The sequence below is a fragment of the Falco punctatus genome, assembly GCF_963210335.1.
Source record: "Falco punctatus genome assembly, chromosome: 12".
NCBI lineage: Eukaryota > Metazoa > Chordata > Aves > Falconiformes > Falconidae > Falco > Falco punctatus.
The window spans coordinates 12,600,268-12,622,177 of NC_137592.1; the positions used below are offsets into that span (position 1 = coordinate 12,600,268).

Here is a 21,910-nt window from a genome sequence, read left to right on the forward strand (position 1 = left end):
GAGCGCTAGGACAAGTACCAGTTGACACAAGATGGGATTTTGATTAAATATTCGGAAAAAAAATTTCACTGTGAGGGTGATCAAACACTGGGACAGGCATCCAAGAAAGACTGGGGAATTTCCATTCTTGGGGAGATTAATGTTCCCTCTCCCTTCATGGGACAATTATGACTTGGAGATGTAAGTTGTAGTTCCTTACATAGTGTTAACTCCCAAGATACACCACTAGTTAATCAAGAGATGAACTGAAATTTTTGACTGTAACTATAAAATCAGTGTAGAAAGGTGCAGGTATTAGGAAGCCCTATTTTCACCAAAGTCTTTTTCACCAAAGTCTTTTTTCTTAGATTAAAATGTTAGATTTGATTGTTTGTAATCTCATGTAGCATTTAAGTTTCAAATTTAGAAGGTTTTTTAGGGTTTCATTTTGAAAATAGTAGGAGAGCTGTTGGAAAAAGCTCCTCCATACTGGGAGAAAAACACTTTATAGCTATTAAATGGCAAACAGCTGTAAGACTAAATAAATTGCTTGGAAAGAATTAAGTGCACCATGTTTTTTCTGGCTTAGAGATTAAACTATTGTCAGACCACCCAAAATACTTCAGAAATTGAATTTTATAACCCAAATGAAACTGGAAGATCGGTTTAGTTTCTCATTCATCACAATTATAATTCAAAGTAACAACTGGTTATTAAGGCCAAGAAATTACAGTGTTGCCTAGTCTCAGATTTCACTACTATTTTTTAAAAAACAAAAAAAAAAACCCCAAAAAAGCAAAACCCAACTACTTCCAGACATATGTAAAGGCCACAGATCACCAAAACACCTAAGGGACCTGAAGTACTCTGCCTTGGCTTAGCACATTGGCATTGATATTCTGCCTTTTTTAGTGTCATAAATGGCCATTTTCTTGCTGGAATCTTGCTTTGCAAGGCACATTCTGTATTTTAATGCATTTATAAGTATTTAATTTTTTAAGATTTAGAAAGCTACAGCTACTTCTAGTTGAACGCGTGGCAGGCACAGGAGACAGTGCGATGGTGTGTACAATACCAGCAGGTAGCTGCAGCACCTGCCTGAGAAATGTGTCTAATTTCCCTTCTCATCCCAACGGGGGATGCCAGTTCACATTCCCCACTGCACAGCCGTGTGCCCTGTCCCTCAGCACAACGGCTTACCTGCCCTAGATGGCCCTTCTGTGCACAGCAACTACACAGCTGCAAAGAGGAAGTGTCACGGCACCAGAAGGAATACGGGGGTGATGGTGGGACTGAGACTAACCGGGGTCCGTCAGCTGATCCTTGGGCTATTGCTTTGATGCGCGTTACTGGTTTGGCGTTGTGTCTATGGTATGGGTGCACAGCGCAGAGCTGGGAAGCTGGAACGCTTTTGTGCTGGCTTTGCTACAACAGAAACCAGTGAGAGAATGCCACACAGAGCACAACTGTCCAGTTCAGGGGTCTTCAAGCTAAGGCCCGCAGGCTGGATACAGCCCCCCAGGGTCCTCAATCCGGCCCCCGGTATTTACAGACCCCCCCCGCCAGGGGCTGGGGGGGAAACCAAGCAGCCGCAGATGGCTGCCTGCCACTTCATCCACGTGCCGGCCCCCTGGTTAAAAAGTTTGAGGACCCCTGATCTAGTTGTTGGGGCACTGGCCTGTGAAAGAACCAAAGTCTTGTCTCGTCGCTGACACGGTATCTATCTGATGGAGGCTGTACTTCCTCTGTATTCCAAGAAAAGGATGATTGTTGTCTTCCATATCCAGATTCACAAACTGGGCTGCTAAATTAGGGAATGGCTTCAAGCTTTCAATTGTGTCTAGGCTGGGAGGAGAGTCAGTTCTAGAACCAGCTGCCCTGACATTTTTCATCTATTTCAGTGGATAGCTGGAAATGCCATTCGTAGGCATGTAACATATCATCAGTTTTTCAGTATCTGAGGAAATGTAAGTGTTCAAATCACTTTTTTTGAATCCTTTACAGTTCTGGAACTGTAGGTTTATGTCAGAGAATTATAATCCCTAAAATTCTTGGTCCCGAGTTTGTAAGAAAAAACTATCCTTCATTTGAGGGGTAAAAAGAAAGTCAATTATGCCTTTCTACCTATAGAACAATATTTTTGCAGTAACATAATTTTGATTAAGTACAACAAGACAGGGATGAACAGTCCAATACTGGAAAAAACTAGCAAGCCATCAAATCATGAATATGCAGTACATCTACATTTGGATCTCTAAGTGCCCTATGTAGGTATTCTTTGTTTTGTATTAGGAATATTTGGGCATATAGTTAAATGCCTTGTATGAATGTAAGTATCTATTCCTACATGTACTTGATTAAAAAATTGAAAGAAGGAAAACTGATTTCCTTATCACTGAATAGTTGGTGCTGCTTTGATACAGTACTGAAAACATCTTTTTTTCCTCTCTTAAAAAAATAGTGAGGTTTTGTTTTAATGGCATATGACACAGTGTTGTATGTACAATCTGAAACGAAAATGCTAATAAAAACATATGTAAATCAATTGAATGCATTTGAAAGTAAAAATGGGAGAGCATGTATACCAAGATTAATTTCAACAGCTCATGTTTCACCTTCCTTGTTCCTTTTCTGTCTGTTTCAGAATTAGAAGTAGTAAGCTCAGCCACAGGAAAGGTTGAAGAATTGTTGACTGAGAAATTGACAAATACACTTTCCTTTTACAAAAGGGTGCAATCGGGCATCTCTTCCTTAAAACATTTTATTTTACTTATAAGTTAAAAACCAGAACCAATACATTTGTCATTTTCTCAGTGTTTGAGCTAAATACACAGTCGTGAGACTTAATGTTTTTATGTGTAGTAACGGTTTTGGTTTGAAGGAGGTGTGGACATTCCCTGCTTGCACATAGCCTGTATCACAAATGAAAGCAGTTCGCCATAGAAGTGGTTTTGCATATAAGGTGAGCAAAACTATGTACATTTGTAAAAACAAGTGGTAGCACAATTTTAATATTTAGTTTCTTCTCTTAACAGGTGTTAGTGTCTGTTCAATCCCTAATACTGGTAGCAGAACCATATTTTAATGAACCAGGTTATGAACGATCAAGAGGTACTCCAAGTGGTACCCAGAGCTCCAGAGAATACGATGGAAATATACGACAGGCAACAGTCAAGTGGGCAATGCTTGAACAAATCAGAAATCCCTCACCATGTTTTAAGGAGGTAGGTTTTGTGAAACATGAGAAATACTTATTTTGTTTGAGTGTTAAGAATAATGCAAATATTTGGAAATGTCACATATTAGGTAGGTGTCTGTTTTAGCTTCCTCTTTACTCCATGGGCAACTGAATCTAGAGACTGAAGTGAACAAGGATGCATCTGACTTCCCAGATTCCTTTCTGTGAAAGGAGAGTGCAGACAAATTGGGACTGACCTGTAAGGCAGCTTGGTGCACAGCTTGATAGAACGTGGTTCACACACCTTGGCTTGTTCTTACTGCCAGGCAGTACCTTTTCACGTGAAAACTGTTGGTCAGCCCTGCAGATGGGCACTCGGTGTTTGTTAGCCTGCAGGGCTAACAGGGAGTAGCTTTCCAAGAAACATGAATCTGGAGCAAGTATTGGGAGATGCTTTGGACACACCAAAAAATTGGAAAAGTGCCTTAAAACAAATTCCAGCCTGCATGTTATGTACGGCAGGATCTGCAAAGCATCTGTGCGAAACTAGAAATCTATGCCTTTGAAAACAACTGTCTTGATGCTGATAAAAGCAATGCTAGCCTTCATGCATTTGCAGTGTCTTAAAAAATTTAATTTTTATTGCTTAGTTTGTTTACATTCCTGAAAATAGACTACCTCTCCCATAACATCATAGGCTAATTTACTTGTTAGGGACTTTTCTCGATGTCTCTAGTCCAACTAATTCCTCAAAGCAGGTCAATAAGATCCCAGGGACTTGAACATATATGGCAAAGGATTCAAAGAAAACAGAGCTGAGGATACACTGAGAGAATCTGTATGAATATTAATGCAAAATGGACGGTCAAACATGGGTCATTTCACAGTACTACCAGCAAATACTTAGAAAAATACATTTTACTCTGAAACAACAACTGTTGCCACTTCTAAATTGAGGTGTGGTACCATCTTGTAGCATCACCTATGCTTTCAATTGTCTGCCTACTAAAATTTTGAAAAAGTGTAGTTATTTTAGGGTGATGCTAAGTGAGGATTTTAGGACATTGCTAAGCGTGGCATCTGAGTGAGAGGGTGGTCTCCCATCGCTTCCTTGCTGACCATAAAAACATCCTTTGCAATGCAAAAACCTTTTACCATTAAAATTACTCTGTCTTGTGGAATAAGAAGCTATAGACACTTCACCTGCCTGACAGGAGTCAAATATTTTATCTACATGCAGCTGCATAAGGATGTGCAGTGTACTCTGGTGTCTTGAACTAATGAAGAAAACCATGGCGGTGGTTCTAAATTACCTCTTACATGTTTTACTCAGTAAGTTGAAGACCATGATAAAGATAGTGTCATGACACACAATCAAATAATGTCTGCTAACAGGTGATTTTTTTTCTAGCTGAAGGTAACAATTACACTTTTGCAAAAAAGGTCCTCAAATTACAGTAAGTTTAAATTCATTGAAGATATCGGAAGGTGGTGGGCTCCCTGACAGTAATGCTCCATCTTTCTTTTCACATATACTAAAATGAAGGCTATGCAGTATTACAGTGTTTGGTAAGTGAATCCGAGTTTGCTGTTATTGCGCTTTTCTTCAAAAGAATCTCATCAATATTGTTCTTACTCTTCAGCTTAGCATTTTTACTACTTTTACGGAAAAGGCAGCTTGTAAGCTGACATCCTGCCCCCTCTTCAGGAAGGTGAAGTAACAAGGTGTATCCAAATGGTGATGTTTCAGTGGAAAACCAGTCATTCCCTGAGAACAGATAACTTAAGAACGTGCCCATAGCTAACAAAAGACAGATGTTGGAAACAATACACCTACTAGCTTTCTAAATGTGGTGTGCAGCTAGGACTGAATTAAGCTAAGCCACACACACAGAGAGAAATTAAAAGTAGTATTAAGAGGTAGACAGCAGTTTGCAGAGGTATCATAAACATTTGAAACTCCCTTTTGCTACCTCTGAACAGGTAAGAGTTCTGCTGCACAGAAGAGAACTGGCCAACACTTAACAGCTTTTGCTCTGGTTTAGGTAACTGCAGTTTTCCTCATTTCCCAAGATAGTTTCCTGGTTTTCCTTGTGTTGAGGTCTTTATGACACTATGATGAAATCCTGAAGATTCTGAGAAGTTTGAAGCTATGATAGCCTGCTCCTGTAAGGAGAAGTTTGAGGCAAAGACAGCTTGCTTTTGTGTTTAAAACCACAATCATACTAGCTTAAGCTTGGGGTCCTACCCCTGTGCCTTATCAACTTGTGCAACATGAAAACTCCCTTTCTACTTCTCTAAATACATATTCATGATCATGTAAAGAGGCACGGATCTTTCTTTCTACATATGAAAAATCTGAAATTATGCACTGGAATGCATGACATTTTTCCCTGATGCAATAGCAGAATTTTGGAAGAATGCTAGATTCCATCTGCGGCCCCATCCAAATGAAAATGCATCTCTCTCATAGATTATCCGAGCACTTCTCTGACAGACTAGCTTTTTGTTAAGACCTGTAGGTTTTGTGTAGGGTTATGTGAGGAACCCCAAGAATCATGATCATTCAGGAGCATAAATGCAAAGGCATCATGAAAACTGAGGTCTAAGAAAGAACGTGTACGCCCTTCAGCTCCTAAGATCTTTTGTCTTCACAAATCTGAGGTGGCTTAAATGACAGGTAGGCTCAGGAGATCTAAACTGCCTGTCTTTGGGAGTTTTTCCAAGCTCCATTATGGATATAAGGAGCGCATCCAGAACTGAAGTCAATTATGCTTTCAATATGCAGTTTTTCTTTAGACAGATAGCAACATTCTCTAACCTCTAGAGGAAAAGATGATTTTGTCAATTATGTTGCAATATTGCCAAGAACTCTCTGTGCTCAGTAAAATTTCAGGTTTATTGTTTCTTTCAGCAGGCAGAGTTTTAGAAAACTGTTTAAGAGAAAGCCAATGCTGAGTAGTTTTACAGCTTTGTCTGAGGGTTGACTGGTTGGTGTTTTTTTAAACTCAAGGCTGTACAGAAATACCAGAATTACTGTGCGATCAAATACTGGTTCCCCCCCAAACTGTGGGCAGTTCAACTACTATTCCCCGGGAATTCTAGTGTCCCCAGAGGTGCTGCCTCTGCCAAGGGCATCTAACTGTGGTTGCACCTCTTCCATAGAAGCTGCAATGATCCTTCTATATGCAGAAGCTTGTTATGTTCCCGTGCTCACACTGTTGACAGTGTTTCTGCTTACCTGTTGTCTGTTCAAACAGCACGTGGGTAGCGTCAGGGGAAGACATGGTGCTTTTATTTAAATCAGCATAGGCAGGAAGTAAACGGGGCTGTGAAAGCAACAGTAAAAGCCTTAATATTGCACTATGCATGCAAACATAAACATCCATACATAGTGCCTGCATAGTAAGATCATCTTTGAACTGAAGAATGTGTCTAACATGCTGCTATCACTTTCTCTTTTCCCTGGTGTGATACTGTATTTGTGGCACTCATTTACCCTTCACCCAGATGACACGAGTGAATGGCGAGATGGCAGCCTGCACAGAAATAGTAGATTCATACAGACTGGGGGAGAGGTCAAGGCCAACCACTTCCTCAAAACAGGATCACCTGATTTCAAACCACGTTCCTTGAGGCTTTTTCCAGTTGGGCCTTGGAAACCTCCAAGGACAGAAATTCCACAATTTATCTGCAACCTGGTTCAAGGCTGAATTATCCTCACACTGGTTTTCGGTGATTTTTTTTTTTCCTTATACCCAATTAGACTCATAGGGGTCTTGCAAATCTTGTATTGTTAAAACATAAGGTTCTTAGAAAACCATGAACGCTGTTCCTTCATTGGGAATATTTTCTTGCAGGTCATCCACAAACATTTTTACTTGAAAAGAGTGGAGATCATGGCTCAGTGCGAGGAGTGGATAGCAGACATACAGCAGTACAGCAGTGACAAACGGGTAGGCAGGACTATGTCCCATCATGCAGCAGCTCTAAAGGTGAGACGTGCTTTTATAATTTTATGTTCTTTAGTCCAAAGGTGACAAATGACAATGAAATTGCTCAGCAGCTTGAGTTTTGTAATAACGCTAATAGAAAAACCCAGCAACTTTGAAACATGAAAACAAACCTGTTTCCCAACTGTCGAGATAAAAGTGTATGTGCACTCCACTTTCTCAGTAATGTTTTTTCTGCAAGTTAGATTTTCCTGTAGGACCTCTCCTGCCTGTTTTTTTAAAAAATACTTATCTAAGATACCAGAGAGTTCATACTGTTCTTTCTAAGGAGTTTCTGATAAAGTTGTACTACAACTAATGCCTTGCCAGGAGGCAAGCTTTTTCCAATAGACAAGCATGATTATTAAACTGTGGTCCATTACAATTGTAATAACTTTTATCAAATTATAACCATTACACATGCTTTCTTCCTTCCTAGCCAGGTGCTATCATTTGTGTATTTTGTGTCCACACAGACAACAGACGTGTATAATTTTTCTATTTTTCTTCCCCTGAGGAGCAACAAAAACTTTTTATTTTTCAAGGCTGCTTTTTTTCTACTGCTAGACTTGCTGTGACTGGTCTTCAAAATTAAGTTACTGTTAGTTACTATGATCAGTATAGAAATCCCTGTATATGTGTCTGTAACAGATCTCATCGGGAACTCTTGTCAATTTATGTTTTGACTGTATGACCTACCTCATCCAAGCAGGTTTCTGCTGTGATCACAGAACACAGATGACTCGCCTGCAAGACAAATAGCATAACATTTATATCCATGCACTTGCTTGCTGCAGTTCTGTTTACTGCCTTTAATTTGTCCCTAGCAGCACCTGCTAATTATTCTGTCACTACAGGGAAAATACCAATCCTTAAATACAGGAGAAAAGTTCATCCAGTCATTGAAACAGTATGTTTAAACCTTTTCAACTAACTTTTTTTTTTTTTTTTCTTTATGTTGTCTAACATTGTGAAAAGTACCGTTTTAACTATGGTCTTCCACACTGACTTCTTTTTGTTTATTCAGCGTCATACAGCTCAGTTGCGGGAAGAACTACTAAAACTTCCCTGTCCTGAAGGATTGGATCCAGATACTGATGACTCCACAGACAAATGCTGTGCCACAACAAGTTCAGAAGAGACTATGTTGCACGAACAGGTTAAACCCAGCAGCAGTAAAGATATCCCGTCTGGTTTCAAGTTATGAGTTGCATTGACATGGACTTTCTAGACACAAAGGCTTTGAAGCACAAGCCAAATATGTCAATATTTGTATGTAAGAAGCTAATTATGTAATAGGTAATGAAATTGAAACTATACTATGCCCTTAAGGATATACAGTTTAATTCAAGATGATCTTTTATTTACCTGTACAAGAGTGTAAACTTTTTTGTGCTTTTATTTTTCAATTGTGAGAACCACTGATTGGTATGTTTAAAAAAGTTATGTATACAAGAAATGGATAAATCACTGATATATAAGGGAAACTACCTTAGGAAAGAATGTTTACTGAATGTTTATTATTTTTTTTTACTTGTAGAGTGAGGGCGGTTGTAACAAAGAATATATATTGGTCATTCTTACAGCTACTATTTAAAGTCAGAAAATTTTCACTGAATTTGATAGATTTTACGTTTGGCCATATATTCATGCTCATATTTGATTCTAAAGAAAACCTCCTGTATACTTCAATAAATGTTAAATGGACATGATCCCTCTTTTATGATTTACTGGTACATTTTTTAAATAAACTGCCATAAAATACATTCTAGCTGAAGACTTGCACTTGTATGACTGAATTCATTGCAGTCAACATATTTAATTTTATGGTTACTAATTCTAAAATGCAGATGAAATAAATGCACATGGTTTACCTCATGCCAAAATTTGGACTTCTGAATTCATCTTTTGTTTGGCTATTTTATGCAAACTAACAGTATTCTAAATTTCTTAAGGGCTATTCTGGAACAAAGTCTTTTCTCTGTTGAAATGTCTGATTTTTACATAATCAGCTGTACTCTAAGTACTGACATGGGCTAATGACGTGCCATGCAGGACTCTTAACGTTCTGTAGTTCCTGCTGTATAGACTTATTTCCAATTTTGTATTTGCAACCACAGATCCCTAACTAAAAAGGGTAAGGGATTTGCTTGATTTAATAATCAAGTCTCACTTTTAACATAACATGCATTACTTATTGCTGTTCTTCGTTTTTGAGCAGTCCTTGAAGGACTAAAAAGTTATTACTGGTATTACCTCAGACTAATGATCTGTTGTACTATAAATAATATAAATCAGGCAAAAATGAAGCTTTTTTGTTTTCTATTTGTTCTTTGTTTATAAGATCACGCTGGAATTTTTTCACTTTTTGTTTTACAATGTATTATTTTCAATCATTAAAAATGGCACCAACTGAGGGTTGTGTTCTTATGCTGATGGTTCACAGACTTTGGTCAGAACAATCAAAGTACAATTTTGCTGGTGTACAGATATGTTGTGTTAATCCAAGGCCTGTCCTGATTGTACATACCTCTCAAAATACCGACTTTGGCACATTTGCATTACTTCAGGGGATCCTTAATCAAAAAGCAAGACAAGCAGCTCTGTGCCAGAGCTGCCGGGAAATACATGAAGCAAGAGTTTATGCCACATAGTCCTCATCAGTGTTACTATGGCACTGCAGTTTTCTAGGTGGGTATTTACTTACCTTCTGTGACTGTGATACTCTTGTAAAGGCTCCAAAAGCAGAATTATCCTATAATAAAATATTATATATAATATTACTGACTATATTTAAGTTAGTTTCCATTAAAGCTCTTCATTTAGTACTTAAGCTGCTAGCAGTCTTTTTATAAAATCCTAGCACTTGTACCAAAACCAAAGGTCTCAGATCTGAAGATCCTCCTTAAACATGAGGACTGTTTTTTACCACTAAAAAGCAACAAAGAAATAAAAAGGACCCAACTTGCATTGATTTAACATTAGGAGGGTGGCTAACGTGATTGTATCTTTTTCTCTAGTGTGTATTTACAGTATCAGCAATGCTAATGTGAAGTCACTGCTGCTTAATTAAGCAGATGTAAACAGCTGCATGGGATATTAAACTCTAATTTGTATCCACATAGCAATTACAATTTTTTCCCTCTAACCTAAGCTATAATGGTATTGTACCAAATTAATGCAGAGATTCAATCCTTAATAACTTGCAACTATATTACAGTCCAGCAAGTAAAAACTTGGCAACAAAGGTACAAAAATACACAGCTTTATAGTTTTTTTAGATATAACCACAAGGTAGCTATGTTACTTTGCAGTAAAATCACAGTAAATCCTATGGGGTATGTAGGCAACAAAGTACTTTTTAACCAGTTCCCATCATCTTCCACCATTTTATCAAACTTAACAGAAACATGTATAGATAGATCACAGTTTCTAACCATCGCATTGAAGTCCCGTGTTTTAACTGTTACACTGTTCTTGTAGAAAATGCTTTAAAAATCCACAGAAATTAATTTTAAAAGCACAAAGGTCAACAAACTGCTAATTAGATCGTTACAGAATTTCACCCTATGGTTTCTGGTACTGCCTTTGGTGCAAGATTCACTACTGACACATCACCATGCAATGCAGTGTGGGATGTTACCAGCCACTGGAATCGCTGTAGCTGCTCTGCCAAAGGAAAAGCACATCGCATAGTAAGTCCATCTCTTTCCTCATGCTTCACAGACAATAATGCCAAGTTTCTCTGGCTAAACCTAGTCTACACTCTACTGAAGAGGGAACAGCTCAGCGATGTGTGAGACCTGGTGCTCCATGAGAGCAAACCACTCAAACCACTTGCTATACCAATTGCTGTGTCTAAGCAAGCGTTCTGTTTCTGTTGTAGACACAGTGCTCTTCATATACAGACATGAATGATACCTCTGCAAGACTTAGTGGTTTCCTCTGGAATTTCTTTTGGGTTAAAGCTGTGCATAAATGTATGGATTAATGCTTCTCTGCAATCCTACAACTGCTATACAGGAAAAGCCAAAGATGACAACCTAGGAAAAAAAAACCAACAAGGAAATACGAAACACATGAACCCTGTAAACAACTTCCAAGTTTCACTCCAGTAGTTAGATGTTTAGGTACTTGCAGAATAAAGTATGAGTGACTAGAGATTGACTGGGTCTACAGCAGCCTGTTTGGCATTGTTGGTTGGGTTTTGTTACTGGTTTTCTTCTGTAAGTCTCTGACACAAGTTCAAGGTAGCCTGTCATCTGCTAGCACGTCAAGGAGACTCCCTTGCAGCAGGTAAAATCACACCAACACAGGTAAGGCACTGGACTACGTAGCTTCTAGGGAGCTTCAGTGCAGGTCTGTCGTCAGTACTATGGTTAGATGATGATCTGTTAAGCAGCACCAGAGCTGGAACCCTTTACTTGGAAAAGAAAAGCCCCCATACAATACAGGAAAGAAATGTACCACACTGTGTGATGGCTTTAACCTCTGCTTGCTACATCAGATAGGGCATTCAGTTTCTAGCAGGAATCACAGTTAAGAAAACATCACTACAAAACAATCTTTTTCTCCACACAGCTATGTAATCCCTTATGTAGAGTGTTTATTAGGGGAGCTTTTCTTCCCCAAAATGTTTCTGGTGTTACACAGACAAATGTTCTGGTTTACATCCTGAGGCAAACAACTTGAGAAGCAAAACAACCATATTATTAATTTACCTTGTTTACCTATAAATATCTGAACAGAAATCCAGCTGACCTACATTTAAGCCAGGACTATAGTATATTTACTGTAATCCCTGTGAAGAAGATTTATTTAGGCTTGGGTTTTTACTTGGAGTTCTTTAGGCATGTCTTCTCCATGTGCTCCCTCTGTGCTGCCTTTGTATTAGTGTGGTATAGAAATGTTTTTTTCCTGTTCCCTTGTTTCTCCGAAGCCAGTCACCATCACGTGGACTCACCTCCCTGGACTGTCAACTCCCTGTAGTTAGGAAACAGAAATTAGAAGCATTTTTCAATGGAAAGGAGACACAGATTTACATTTATCTTCTTATAAGGATCAAGTGTAAGGTACAAAAGCTATTTCAGATACATGTTCTCAATTTACTTTTTTACCATGTATATACACGCATACATATATATGTATAAATTAATCAGGTCTGGCAGTTACTTGTTTTCAAAAAGAAGTTTTCTGAGCTTTATTTTCCCTCTTCCACAGAGAGTGACAACATTAGGTGGAATGTGCAGCACTTAGAGCATGAGCTATCTGAAATACAGTAAGCTCAAGGGGGGTAGAAGGTCCACAATTACTATACTTCATCACAGGTTAAAAACAGTTCATTCTCCAGAGATTGTGTTGTTGCCATTGTTTTCTCCTCCTAAAACACGAATGCAGAAAATACAGTATTCTACCCAGTGAATTACTATAGCAAAGCTCTAAAATAATCTCACCGCTGCCTCCATTTTTAATAAAGGTTGAGAGAAAACAAATCCCAAACCACACTGCTCCATCTCAGCTGAGAGTTCTGCATGTTGTGACCTGTCATCTCCACAGCCTGCAATCTCTTCTTTTCTGTGCTTCTTGCCTCAGAAGCAACTTACTGGCTCTCAAAAAGTCATAACCTGGTCCACTTAGTTCTCCAGCTGTGTTAATGCTACTCCTTTACATGAAGAGTGCCTATAATGTCTATCATTTAATAATACAGTATCATCCTCAAAAGTCTAGATAATATTAGGGGTGGTAACATTTCTGTAATTCAGAAAGCAAATTTTTTTATTTAAGGTTGTTTAGTTACAGGTCCAGAAAGCAATGCAGCAGGTTCTTTATAAGCAGGAGACCACACAGGGCAGCTAGCAGCCCTGCTTCTGGTGGGGAAAATGGCTGAGTTAATCTTGGGAACCAGCGCAAGCAGAGCACTAAGGAGATCTCCCAGGAGTAAGAAAAGGCATTTAGAAACGAGGTAACTGAGGTGAGACTTGCACACTACAGTTGTTAAGCCTCAAGAGTAATGCACAAAATTATACTTAAACCAAATATAAATGCATGCAGGCTGATCCACTATGGTTGTTACAGCAATGAGTCAGGCATGGTTTTACATGAAGAACATGCTTCACCGCATTTAAAAACCTGCAGACACTTCCCTCTTGCCACTGTTGTGCTCTGTACTTTCAGCTTAACCACTTACATTTAAAAAAGTATTTGTCCTACACATCCATTCACTGTTCTCCTCCTCACCTACCAGCCCACATCCACAGCCATGGATGACGTCTTCAGTAGTTCGTAAGTTCTTTGCATAAAGCTCTATGGGTAGAAAGCAACCATATCCCAGTCACCCAACAGAAAACATCTGATGAAGACATCTTAAAAGAAAAAAAAAAAAAAAAATAAAAGCACCCACCCCCCAACCAGAAAACTAAAACAAACTAAAATCTCATCATTATAAAAAAACCAAACAAACCAACCAATCTGCCATCATTAAAGACTCTGTTGCTTCATTAAGCCTTTTCTCATCTACCACAACAGCAAATGGAAAAAGCGAAATGTGGCATTTTTCCCATCTTTTCTATTTTCTTTCAGATATTTAGACAAGTACGTGATTCAGGAAAAGAATACCAACAGAAAATGTCTTGCAACCTACTCCTGAACACTGGTTTGGACGGCTCCAAAAGTCCTGTTCTCCCACCTTGAAATTCCAAGTTTTCAGCCACAGAAAACCTTTGTTCTTACCTAAATCAGCAATAACTTAAGCAGCTTGTAAGAAGGTGGCAATGAGTTGGATGCCACGCAACTGTACAGCAGTGTTAGCTGAAGCCCAGCACAGCACAATGCTAACCCTAGAGTATGACAGCAACCCTTTAACACTGCACAAGGGGTACCAGCGTGGTTAATTTAGGATGTAACAAGGACATCATCTTACATATGCGCAACCAGCCTAACCAAGCACTGGCATTTTCACATTAGGGAAGTCAGGGTGCCAGCTCCCTGTGCACACTGGCTGGGAATGGTCCCGCGGGGTGCAAGTCCCAGCCTCCATCCTGGCTATACCTACAGTTCAGGCTGTACTGAAAACCTTGCAAATATTTGCTGGCAACGTACTGTGGCAATGAATCAAGAGGAAACGGAGGTGACATGGCAGATCAAAAACTAACAGCTAACAGCAGGATTGCTGAAAAGAAACCGAGATGCCTGCCAGCAGGACCCATCCTCTCAACTACCGACTTGTCACTGTGCAAATCTTCTCAACTGGATTTTGAGGCAGTTTCAACTAGCGAAACTCAGTGTGATATATGAAATTCATGGGGGCTGGCCTCCAGCTCAGCAGCAGTCACAAGAGAAATCATGCGACCATCTGGCTGGCTGAATTTTGCCATAGCATGTGGGATTCTGGCTAAGTCTCAAAGCATTATAGAAGCCCCAAACCAGGGAGAAAAAAATTCTTCCAGATTCAATTCAACACATCTCCTGTCTGCCTTATGGTCACTAAAGGTATCACAATGTGCAGGCAGGTCACACAGACACTGAAAACCTGCTGTCATATAGCTTCCTGGGAGGCTTTAAACATTAGAAACACGAAGGATCTAATAGAGACCACCTGATGCATATGGCAGAATACCGAAGACAAGGTGGAAATTACAGATGATAAAGATGATTTAGCTCAATACAGATTTCACTCTGATTTAAACAAAAAGCACAAACACTACAAAGGTACAGTCACAATTGCCGTTGATGGCAGGGAATCGAGACTGAAGCAGAGGCACTCCAGAGAACAAAATACCCTTTTGTATCTGCACTGCCTATTGATGTGTTAAACCTCTTTCCACACTTTTCTAGCTGTTCCTCCAAGGAAATCATTCATGTTAGAAAATAAGTAGCCAGATGAACAAATGACACACACAGCAGGGAACTGAACATCAATAACCTGTATCAGAGGAGAAGCCAAGCCATTTAAACAAAGAATAGGCGAACAACAGTACATGGCTCCTGATAAACAACTGTGTAATTCTGGAAAGATGGTTCTCATCTTGAAGAGCTCTCAAGAGTCTGTACTGCTACAGCAGAAATCAATGAAGGATAGTGCTGAAATTTCAAGATTGCATATAGAGAACTGCAGCAGAATGCTAAATTCAATGGATGCCTAACGCAAGAAATGGATTAATCCTCTGAATAAAAATAGCACTGTTAAAATGCTTGTTGTGATACTGCTGTCTTCCTGAAAATGTTAGTATGACTTGCTTAAGTATTTTTAATTACTACTCAAATACACTTTTGCTTTGACTTGCAAATATGTTTTCAGGCACAGAATCCAACAGCAAGTGATTTTCCATTGCCAAGTGTGCCCTTAAGGACAGTTGTCCAGTCAATGTCACTAAGGACAAACCATGCCTGTAAATTCATCCAGTTTTCATTTTCCCCTGATAGTTCGTTTTCCCCATTTGAACACACTGACCTTCTATGCATCAGAGCTCCACTAAGGCAATGGAACAGTGCTCAGTGCCCCAGCATTCATCACAAGCTGCAATTAAGCATCCTACTGGTCAGAATCTGGGGTCTCACAGCAAAACATGCTTCATCTGTCACACAAATTATTCTCTATTCATTGCCCAGTATTACATCCTGTGACTGATACAAAGTTTCCATGCAGATTACATTGCCAGCAGTGTTCACCTCAACCTTTGCCTTCTTTTTAATCAAACTGAATTTGTTTCATAAGCCCTCTAGAAAAAATGCCACTATTTAAATTTTTCCTAAATTTAAGTATTTCCATAGTTGAACAGCTTTTGCCTTAATGGTCTTTGGGTTTTAGTTCAATTCACATATGTTAAGAAAATATTTCAGAGTTCTTATTCAACATCGTCTTCTCATCCACATTAGTTCAGGCCTTTGTGTATTACTTGTTATTTATATGACATCTGAAGAAAACAACAGTTCTGTGTGAAGCTAAGAGGAATGTTTCCAGCAACATTTCAGAAAAGATTATTTGCTCTTTGCTTTCTTGTTAAAATACTATTTTGCCATTTGTATGACCATTCTGTATACTAAGTTCTCTACTCAAAGTCAACTGTTACCATGCTGGAGGTGATCACCCTTTAGCCTGGTCTTCCCCAAACTAGACATCTAGCTCCCTCAATGACTATGACTACTCGTGGAATACGTGATCCAGGTCCCCTGCCATCACGAGTTTAGACTCTGTGCTTCAAACTAATCCCTTTCTCCCTTTTGTCTCTAGTTTCAGTTAAGTAGTGATGTTACCATGGACACCCTGCATTTATAGCTTACACTTCAGTTACAAGGCATAATTTGTACATTTTAATTTACTCGAAACTAAAACCATTTTACAAAAGGTGAAGAAAATGGGGAGGAAAAATGAACATAGGTCATGTTTCACTTTAAAAAGGCTGGCCATTTCCAGTTTCTCTCATACTTGCAGTAAAAGCATTAATCATCATAAACTCATTTTGTCTAAAAGCAGAGGTAATACATTTTTCCATGTAAATCGTTTCATTGCTGTGACAGAATGATGTCAGAGAATCTAAATAGGTGATCTAATACATTTTCCTTTTGGAACATTGTTTAGCATTAAAGGTTACTGGGGGGGCAGGGCATGATTGATGTCAGCTGCTGGTAAGAAAAATTTGATTTTAATTTTCATAAAATAGACTTAAATACTATATTGACACAGACATACTTTTACAGACTGAGAAAATACACACGCAATACTAGAGCAGTAAGAACCCAAGACCTTTCTAGAATAAAAATCCAGCTCCAGCTAACAGTAAGATTTTCTGACATTCGTAAAAGACTATTAAAATAAAAACTAACTTTGCAAGTTGTGTAATTTCATTCCTTTTTTTAAGGACAATTTTTGAATAATTCAGCACTTCTTGTTCACCATTTGCACATGTACCTATATAGTTGAACACCCAAATTCTTTTAACTGAAAACAGGTTTGCATCCAATTTGGTTATGTGCATAAGAATTCTCAAACAATGAAACAGGAGTACAGTAGAGAAACAGAATTTTATTTCTCCCCCTAAAAGCAACCAACCTTGCCTGAATTGCAGTCTATACCTTAACCAAAATGCATCTACTGAAATCCTACAGCAGCACGGTTGAACAAATATACATACATGGCATCATGGAAAATGCAAGGACTGAGGCAAAACCTAGAAGTCAAAGCCATTACTCCCTGTTTCTTTGTGTAAGAACTCTCCAAGCCAAGCATTGGAAGAAATTACTGACTTCGGCTTGATTCAAACCAATTTTTTTTCCTATTTACTTTTTTTTTTTCCTCTTCAGGGAAAACAGATGAAAAACAAACTGCGGAAAATAGATGAAAAACTATGTTTCACATAGCTTTAATCCCCCCTCCTTACTGCAGCAGTGGGTATACCCAGTAATCACAGCCCTGCTGGATAAGGCATAGCAATTCTCTTTCCACATAGTTGATCTAATCAGAGGTGTGCTACAGCTCACACAGCCGAGCCGAAATGAAAGAAGTGCCCTTTAAAAACAGGTATTTCCTATACAGATAAAACAGAAAGCTGGATATCCCCTCAGCATTTATCCAGCTCTTAAAATGCATTTCACAGCCTTTAATGATTGCAGGGCGATAGCTCTGCTTCCTCATCAGCTCTAAAGCCAGCTTTTTACACATAAGACTTTATCTTTTACACATAAGACATCTTCAGTGACAAATTAGACACCCCAAAGAAACATACCATCTTGCAGAACACCTAGTCTGGGCAAAAGAGAACTAACACTTAAAAATACGAATTGGTTCATTATTTGTTTCTTTTCGTGTTCAAATTATAGTTCAACACCTGGCTCCAAAAAAGGATCAAATTTGCCAGGACAGTTTATTTCTGTATATACAAGTTAAGCAGGTTTGATATTTAACACAAGTGTTTTAATTACTCATTTCATCCTGAAGCACAGTAGACAGCCATGTGAAACAGCACAACTTGATCTAACTGATCACTGCTGTGGGAATGGCAACGGCCCCCTTTTCCTCACTGCAGAGCTGCACTCCTACAGCTGAGCTGCACGATGAGCTCCAGCGCTCATCTAACCACTGCCACCACTGTGACAGTGTCATCCTCAGCTTGACAAAAAGCTGCCAGTACAAAGATGAACCCATCAGAACTGCAGCCTGCCAAGGGAGGAGTGTTGCGGGTATCGGAGCAACCTCCGAGGATGGGACTGGGCAGTGCGGACGGAAGCAACGCAGGAGGGCAGGGTGGTGAGACCTCTCATTTTCAGAGGCACTGAGCTATTGGGCCAGCTCAGCTGCTCATGCAAGTACAGCCTCAGCTCTTCTATCCTACTAATTTTGAAACTTACCCTGTAACTGTCAGTTTCTTTTTCTGGGAAAAATAATAATTATATATATATATATAAAATCTATTTATAGACTTTAATAGATCCTCAAAGTAATTTGATTCATTACAACAGGGCAGTTTCTTGGTGAATTCAACCTAATCCCTTCACCAGTGATGTTTATTCATTTTTATTCAGCTTGATTAGCTCACCAATTTTAAACTCCTCTACAAGTGCTCTGAAATATATTTTGTGGGTAAGATATATTATTAACGTGCCCTTCACCGGGAAAACCTTAGCACACAGTTCAGAGGAAAAAACCCAAGCAAACAGTACATCACCAGTAAAGCATCCTCCTCAATACACACAGAAAACAAACAGAAATCTTGTTTTTTCCATATGTCTGCATACTGTCAAGGAATCCTTCTCTCACATGACACATCAAAATAAAACCCATCCACCTCAGGGACAATAAATCTTTCCCCCCCTCTTGTTCTTACCCTTCATAAAGAGAGAGATTGTATTCCTGTATCAAATAAAGTAATTATGCTTTGTTCTGACAGGGATGTCATCGTCTCTTTCCTTCTGATGCTTTCGTAAGCTTCATTGATTTCTCAATATTGATACAGGAGAAGGAAATGGAAACAGATTAACGTGCAGTATCAACTGCTTTGGATTATCTATAGCTGCATACTGGTTCAGTGGCATCTTGGAGGCTGCCACCTTAAATGAGAACCATCCTTGGTAGCAATCAGTCAGGATCTGGGTGGTATACCTCCCCAAAACAGAATCTTTACTGCTGACTCTCAAGAGACGCAACACAGAATCAGATCCAAAAAAAACACTGACTCAAATGAGTATGAATTCCTCTCACTAAAACATTTTAAACTCAAACACTGGGTTCGAGTGCTGTTTCCCTGTGTGACTCCTTTTACCAATTCATAGATTTTTCCATTCACTTATCTCATTCTCACTGCAAAAACTATTATCAACTTTTCCAATGTTTGCATTGTTCTTTTCCTTCTATATTCTCCTTATTCATGCAAAGCTTGACTTCTTTCTTTAAAAAATGGTCTCTTCTGGTAACCTGAGGCCCTTCACCCCAGACTATTAAAGTCTTGTTTAGTATTTACTTCATACTTGGATGCCAAATTCTCTTAACTCCTATAGTATTTTCTAGGTTAACAGTAAAAAAACTTCACATTTTTTTCCTAAAAAAGCACCCTAAATAATTGTGTTCCATCTAAATTATTTTTCAAGCTCTTCACCTTTCTGCCCCTTCTAAGAAAATGTAAAATGGTATTCCGTAATTGAAACAATGATTCACTGGGGCAATATGTTAATGCAATGTTTAAATGATAATGACCGTAGTGACACAAATGCAAAGGGAAATGTATGCACACATTCTCCACACTGCATTCAATTCATGAACAGACTGCAGCTGACAACCTTGTATTTATTTTAAGAAAACTTAGCAGTCATACTTCTGTACTCCTTGATAAAGGTAGTATGTTTTTTAAATGCAGCATACTGGAGTCCATTATCATCTAAAGCCATGCTAAAAGCTGACAAATTAAACCTGCCAGCTATGCATATATTAAATTCCCTCTAATTCTCTCAACCTACTACATGCACAAACTAATTACATTATTTTAAAATACTTCTGTGTGCATATGTGTCTCAATCTAATAATTTTCTGCCAGGTGCACCGCAGCAAGCCAAAGAATAGCATTAACTAATTCACAAAACTGTTGTACACAGCATTTACTGAAGTAAAATTTCTCTTTCCTCTGTTTTTGACACCCCCGTGACTGCACTGCAGAACTGCTCTAACCGCTGCACTTACAGGTGACAACATGCTGATATCTTATTTAAATTCTGCAAGGGCACCATCTGCCCTGTATTTGAGCTATGAGGCTGGAATGCTTACTATTCCAAGACAGCCAAGAGGTGTTTTGGAGAAGAGGATGTAAATTGTGTGTGGGAGGAAAGACTAGGTTTCATTTGCTTGGAAAATTCTATTGCACTCCGAAGAAACAAAGCAGACTTCAAAATAGTCTTGGTCAACCACTGAACCTCTTGTCCAGCTGCTTAACCTCTACAAGCAATGCTGCCACAGCTTACTAGGTGGTTCTTCCAGAACATGACTCTCAGCATAAAATGCTACCATTAATAATTATTTTCTTGTCAGTAACAATAATCTATCAAATCTCTTAAATGCCCACCCCTTCCCCTTATTCACCACCTCCTGAACATGATACTGGAGCCCTTAACATACTTGTATGTAAATTGGTACAGCCTGATCCCTCACTTAGCCAGCAACATCCATTTCCATTGCCTATTTACCCTTTCCTCCGCAAACACATTCATGCTATCTTTCACACTGCATTATGGACAAACTAAAACAAAACGCTTCCAGGCTCATCTGCAATGCCACTTCTCAACACTCTTTTTCTCATCCTTTTTCAGTATCTACCATGACAGCTCCTGCAACATACTGATTGTATACACACGGAGGGTTTGCAGCAATTTCTGTTATTTACATAGCATTCAGATCTTTTCATTAAAAAGATAGAATCAGACAAGATGCAGCTGTTCACAGAGCTGGCTTATGAAAACATTCTTTTCTCTGCCTTTTACTACATTAGCTCTCCATTGCATCTCCAAGTACAAGTTGTAAGAACTCTCTCTTCCCATCTTAAACACTGAAATAGCTCTTGTCTTGCCTTAACAGCCCTGACAAGCCTCACCTGGGGCCTCCATACCCACCTCTGCCCATAGGCCCTGGAGCTCTAAGCCCAGACCAGGGCCACCCGTCTCTGCCTGAGCTAGGCTGCCACAGTGTTGGTCTCTGGCTCTGTCACAGCCACGGGCCCTGTTGATCCCAACCCTGCCCTTGGACCTGTCTCGTCACTGTGAGTTTGTGTGATGATCCTGGCTCGATTGAACCTGACCACAGCCTTGCTCTGGCACTGTGTGCAGCCCGCCCTGGCTGGCTGGGACCCTGCCCCAACAGCTGTGCACCCCCTCTTCAGGTCACCAGCCTTAAGCAGCAGCCAGCACTCACTGTGCCCTACCAGCCCTAACAGCAAGGACTGTTACCTGATTCTTCCGCTGTGAGTAAGATTTCTAGGCCGGATTTTAATGTGGTTCATTAAAAATAAGAAAATTACTTCCCAAGCAATAAGTAGGCAAAGCAGTTCCAACTGCAGTACTGAATTTAGACCAGTATTTCTCTGGAAACTGACAAACCCCTTATGCTGAGTTTGTATAGTGACTGGCACAGCAGGGGCTATGAGAAGCACTATGCTAATATGAATAAGTAATAATGCAACTTTGGAAATTCAAAAAGGACCTCATCCTTCATTTATGTGAGCTTGAAGCCCGTTATTGAGATGTTCATATTAGAAAAACTATACCGACAAATCGGAAAATTTACAAG

General features: G+C 39.2%; 1 protein-coding gene across 1 annotated transcript in view; it reads left to right on the top strand.

Moving 5' to 3' along the window:
- Positions 1 to 9,566, top strand: part of BIRC6 (baculoviral IAP repeat containing 6) — a 183,342-nt gene extending 173,776 nt beyond the window's left edge. The window contains 3 exon segments of the mRNA XM_080408146.1: positions 3,015 to 3,203; positions 7,018 to 7,152; positions 8,177 to 9,566. Of these exon segments, the coding sequence (XP_080264272.1) occupies positions 3,015 to 3,203; positions 7,018 to 7,152; positions 8,177 to 8,356 (504 nt within the window). The 3' untranslated portion in view covers positions 8,357 to 9,566.
- Positions 9,567 to 21,910: the final 12,344 nt, after the last annotated feature.